At 42.9% G+C, this 6,000-nt stretch overlaps 1 protein-coding gene across 1 annotated transcript in view; it reads right to left on the bottom strand.

The window, feature by feature from the left end:
- The window catches only part of LOC311244582 (ephrin type-B receptor 2-like), a gene marked incomplete at both ends in the record, with an annotated part of 199,092 nt that extends 193,831 nt beyond the window's left edge, over nt 1-5,261 (bottom strand). Inside the window, one exon of the mRNA XM_084334168.1 lies at nt 5,210-5,261. Within this exon, the coding sequence (XP_084190294.1) occupies nt 5,210-5,261 (52 nt within the window). The remainder of the gene's footprint in view (nt 1-5,209) is intronic.
- Between the last annotated feature and the right edge of the window lie 739 nt (nt 5,262-6,000).

Below are 6,000 nucleotides of genomic sequence, written 5' to 3' on the forward strand. Positions count from 1 at the left end.
GTAAGGGACCAGCTCGCGACCCGTGAGGAACCTGAGTCCCTCGAGGACCTATTCAGCCTCGCCATTCGCATCGACTGACGCCTCCGGGAGAGAAGGCGTGAGAGAGCCCGACTGGGACCTCCAGAAGTTCCCCAGACCCCCCGCACTCGTGACGGTACAGCGGTCCGTCCTGCTCCCACCACAACTGGTGGTTCCTTCCCCTCCCGTTCGGTGCCCGAGGAGGAACCCATGCAGCTGGGACGCTCACACCTTAGCCCGGCTGAACGGGAGGCCAGGTTCAGGTCCGGCCTTTGCCTCTACTGCGGCCGGGATGGGCACCGTATCTCCAACTGCCCCACCCGGCCAAAAGACCAGGCTCGCCGGGACCCCGGGAGATCCTGGTGAGCCGTTTTTCTCGTTCCCAGAACCGTGCACCACCTAGTCGTCTGATGAGCGTCACCCTGGCCTGGGCAGACCAACGGGCGACGGTGGAGGCACTCATCGACTCGGGTGCTGACGAGAGTTTCCTGGATTTCGAGTTTGCTACCCAGGCCAACATTCCGCTAGAGGACCTCGTGAGGCCCTTGGAGGTCTTCGCGCTGGATCATCGCCACCTGGCTGACATCACTCAACGCAACTGTCCTGTCCTCCTCACCGTGGCTGGTAACCACGTTGAGAGACTCCAGTTTTTCATTACCAGATCCCCTCTTGTCCCGGTAGTCCTGGGTCGGCCCTGGCTCGCGCTGCATGAGCCCCACATTGCCTGGTCCTCCGGCACCATCAGGGGGTGGAGCCCCTCCTGTCATGCCCAGTGTCTTCAGGTGCCGTCCAGTCCTTCGCCCCGGGGTTCCCCTTGTGTCCCTGTCTCTAGCCCCCTCTCCGGGCCTCTGTCTCCGTCTCCGACCTCCCTCGCCGGTTCCCTGTCCCTGTCTCCGGCCCCCCTCACCGGTCCTCTGTCCCTGTCTCCGGTCCCCCTCTCCGGGCTTCTGTCTCTGTCCCCCTCTCCAGTGCCCCTGATCGCCGGCTTCCTTCGGTCCCATCCGGGCAGGCCGGGGCCGAGTGGGTCGCCGGGTGGCTCCCGTGGAGGGGGGGGTACTGTGAGGATTGGTTCATTCCCCGCCACACGCTTCTTAAGGTACTGTGATGATTGGTCCATTCCCCGCCACACGCTTCAGGAGCGATTATCCAATTCCATCACGCACCTGTCGTAGTTTGTGATTAGCGCTCCAGAGGCTTCATATACTGGGACCTTCTTTCAATCGATGTCGGGTCGTTTTGAATACTACTGCTTCTGCCTGCTTTCCCCCCGTTGTTGTGCCTCGTCTACTTTCCCTCCAGGACATCTTAGGATTGCCGCTGGTGAATATCTTGATCCTCCGTTTGGAGCTGCGCCTTGTTGCCCGCTTTGCGCGGTTGCGCTTTGGTGAGTTTTGGAACCAAACCCTTTTTGGATGATCTGTTTTGTGTGTTTGGATAACACTGAAGAGTATCGTTTTTGTTTGCACTGGACTCAGCTAAATTGTGTGTTTTGGATAACACTGAAGAGTATCGTTTTTGTTTGCACTGGACTCAGCTAAATTGTGTGTTTTGGATAACACTGAAGAGTATCGTTTTTTGTTTGCACTGGACTCAGCTAAATTGTGTGTTTTGGATAAACACTGAAGAAGTACCGTTTTGTTTTGTTCTGGACTCAGCTAAGGGAGGACTAAACTGCACTGCCTCTGTGTACTGTTGGACTGTTGTTGATCTCTCTCTCTCTCTCTCCGTTTCCACTCCGAGTTGGAGCTGGGAGTATCTGCAGAGCCGCAACGGCGTCTACGCCGATTCCCCACCTCTAACACCGGGAGGATCTGCAGAGCCGCAGATAACTCTGCCAAAGGCAGTCTCCTTTTTTTGTTGTTCAGAATTGTTACTTGACTCTTTTTGATTCTGTAAATAAATACGCCCTAGTGTTAGGCTAACTCTGAACTACCTGTCTGTGCCGTGCTGTTGAGGTCGGTTTCAAACCCTAACAGTTTGGCTCATTTGAATATTCCACAACACCATCTAAGCCAATCAATATTCAGAGTTGAGCCAATACAGCGGTACATAATGCTCATCCCTTTCTGGGAGCAGTGAATATCCAGCATCAAAACAGCCCCTGACCTACTTACTCCGCTGCCCTCTGGTCGGTTGCTTTGCAGAACTCTGAGAATATGATCTTTCTTTGCTAGCATGACTGAGAGAGTAGACACTGTCGTAGCATTATTCATGGCCCGATTGCATGATTAGGTGATAAGGGCAAAGATTATTCCAGACAAAAGTTAGTTTCCTGGTTCTTAAGACTGAATATTGGAATTTAATTCTTTATTATATTTAAAATATATTGTTATTTTCTGTTTCAGTTTAAATTCAGTTAAAATGTTCAGTTTCAGTTCAATTCAGTTATTCTTTTTAATAGAATTGATCATTAAAATCAAAGGGTATTGCACATAAATAGGTACTTCAGAATCTGAAGTTCAGATAATCTTTCAGAACGTTGATTGTCTCAGCTGACCGACAATAAATCAAAATGACACCATTCACCATCGTAGCGTAACAGCATTGCATTGGCATATCAACCGGTTTTAATAAACAAACAGAAACAGCATGTGCATCTTTTAGATCAATTAGGCTATGAAAATTAGGCTGCCTCTAAATATAAAAAGGAATTAAATAAGAATGGTTTGCTTCAATTTAAAAAAAAGTATTTTATAAAAAAATATATATATATATATATTTTGTTTTCGATTTTCGATTTTCTGACATGAAAATCGAATGTGGAGACTGGCATTGACTATTCGAAAATTCGAATATTCTATCCCATCCCTACTAATTACTAACAATTTATCTCTTTACAGGCCCGTTTCCCTGCTTAAAAGTATGGAAAAACTCTTTGTTGTACGTTTGGACAGTTTCTTGGAATAATATGAGTTGCTCACAGATAGTCAATATGGTTTTAGAAGGAATCGATCAACCTCAATGACGATAATGGATCTTGTAGAAGAACTAACTAGTACAATTGACAATAAGATGTTTGCATTAGGCATATTTATAGATCTGAAGAAAGCATTTGATACAATTGATCATGAGATTCTGTAAAAAAAAACTGGAAAGGTTTGGGATTAGAGGGGTAGGGCTACACTCTGGTTAAAAAGTGATATACATATAGACAACAATTTGTGCAGATAGAGGAATATAGGTTTCCAATTTCAGACATTACATGTGGTGTGCCACAAGGGTACATTTTAGGACCTAAATAGTTTTTACTATACAATACATTAATGATGTATTTCTAATATATTAAAATGCGTTATATTTGCTGATGATACAAATGTCTTCTGTGCAGGGGAGAACCTTCAGAATCATTTGGAGATTGTCTCAGCATAACTGGGCAAGCTTAAGTTGTTGTTTGATGTTAAGAAATGATCTTTGAATATAAAAAGAAAAAATCATGTTTTTTGGGAAATGGAACCTACATTTGAATACTTCGGTGAAATAAAAAGATTTATAGCGTTAGCATGGAAAAAGTATATGGAGTCATAATCTACCACAATTTCAGCTGGAAACCCCATATCAATTATGTCAGGTCCAAGTTAGCAAGGAGTGTTGGAATACTGGGAAAAACGAGGCACGTTCTGAATCATGAATCACTACACTGTACTGCACGCTCATTATGCCATAGCGGCCCAATTTATGTTAATTGATTTGTGTATGTAATTTTTTGTACATGCTAACATAGCTTGAAATCAACTTCATTCAAACTATTACATGGCCATGATGAATTGCATGGCTTTAACAGTAATATAATCGAAAAACAGTGTCAGTTGGATTTTCTGAAATGTTTCCTACTATTGTAAGGCTCCATCATCTAAAACAGGTGTAGTGATGTCCTCTGGGAGACGAGTGTCCCACAATCATATTAGAAAAAAACACCTTGCACCATCCCTAAACCACCAACACTGACACCTTTATAGTAGCCTGCTGCTGTTTCCTTTCTCTCAACCATAAACTGTATAGTCTATACATCATTGTTACAAAGTGACATAACCTAGGCATGTTGTTACAAAGTGACATAACCTGTAGGCATGTTGTTACAAAGTGACATAACCTGTAGGCATGTTGTTACAAAGTGACATAACCTGTAGGCATGTTGTTACAAAGTGACATAACCTGTAGGCATGTTGTTACAAAGTGACATAACCTGTAGGCATGTTGTTACAAAGTGACATAACCTGTAGGCATGTTGTTACAAAGTGACATAACCTGTAGGCATGTAGGCATGTTGTTACAAAGTGACATAACCTGTAGGCATGTTGTTACAAAGTGACATAACCTGTAGGCATGTTGTTACAAAGTGACATGTTGTTACAAAGTGACATAACCTGTAGGCATGTTTACATCATGTTGTTACAAAGTGACATAACCTGTAGGCATGTTTACATCATGTTGTTACAAAGTGACATAACCTGTTTACATCATGTTGTTACAAAGTGACATAACCTGTAGGCATGTTTACATCATGTTGTTACAAAGTGACATAACCTGTAGGCATGTTTATCATGTTGTTACAAAGTGACCATAACCTGTAAACTAGTCTACATCATGTTATTATTATAAAGTGACCATAACCTGTAGACTAGTCTACATCATGTTGTTACAAAGTAATCATAACCTGTAGACTATAGTCTACATCATGTTGTTACAAAGTAATCATAACCTGTAGACTAGTCTACATCATGTTGTTACAAAGTAATCATAACCTGTAGACTAGTCTACATCATGTTGTTACAAAGTAATCATAACCTGTAGACGAGTCTTGTTACAAAGTGGCAATGATATAGGCTAATGGCCAGAAAAGTAAGTGATTACAGATTTTTCATTTTGCATTTACAATCCATTATATAATCCAATTCAAACCATTATTTAATGGCTTTTTGGTAATACCATGATACTTTGTCGTAAGGATAACATTGATGCGTGTAAAGACCAGCATAATGACAGTCAGCGCCCCGTGCAACCACAGCAAACACCACTTTTTTGCGTTCCACATCATTCTATACATTGCGGTTACAATAATTACAATATTCCTTACAACGAATAATGTGCGCCTAACTAATGGGTATATAATTTGGTCGTAGGCTACCTATTGCTTCATGTCGCTCGTTATGTTATGTACATTCAAATGAGACATAATACTGTAACATCTTACCTTCGACAGCCCACACCGCCGGCAGTATCCATAAAAAACACAATATATCCATAATAATTTAAATGCTTCGCATTTGACACTAAAAAAGCCAATGCATTCATATAAAACGGGTCCACGTTCAGGCCATTGACAGCATTTGTCTACGGACGCGCAAACGCTCCCGAGTCCCAACCAAAGAATAAACTGCAGTTGCGGAGAAACACCGATCTTCAGGCAACTTTGGGTTAAACCAAAAGAGACAGAGCCGGGGGGGGGCATGTCTGTCAGCGCGACTCGCTGTAGAAAAGGCTGTTGGCTGTTATCTGACATCAGTAACTTATTGCCTTACAATTCTTTAGCAGTAAGGTACACGGAAAATCTGAAAGAATGTCTACATGTTCGGACCATTTAACTAATAACATGGCAGGCAGATGAATGATGAATTGAAAATGGGGGACCCTGATGTAAACAAGACGAAAGTCTTTCTCTGGTCTGCATCCCCTTAACAATTGTGTGTATTGAGCTGTACTGTATTGTACCCATTCTGCAATCTGTTAATAAAGTTTTCAATCAATCAATCAGATGATATCAGGCTAACTGACCATTTAACCCGTGGGCCGTGTCGTGTGTGGTGTTAGCATTTTTGTTACTCACACAATGTTCACGGGTCTGGACCGTCTGGTGGACCCACAACATTATAGGTATTTAAAAACACTGAATAACAATGAATGTAAAAAATTAAAAAATTAAATCCAATCTTAATTACAAACAATGACAGCATGGTTACTATTGCCATTTACCTCTATTAGATC

Source organism: Notolepis coatsorum, assembly GCF_963971535.1.
Source record: "Notolepis coatsorum genome assembly, chromosome: 17".
Lineage (NCBI taxonomy): Eukaryota > Metazoa > Chordata > Actinopteri > Aulopiformes > Paralepididae > Notolepis > Notolepis coatsorum.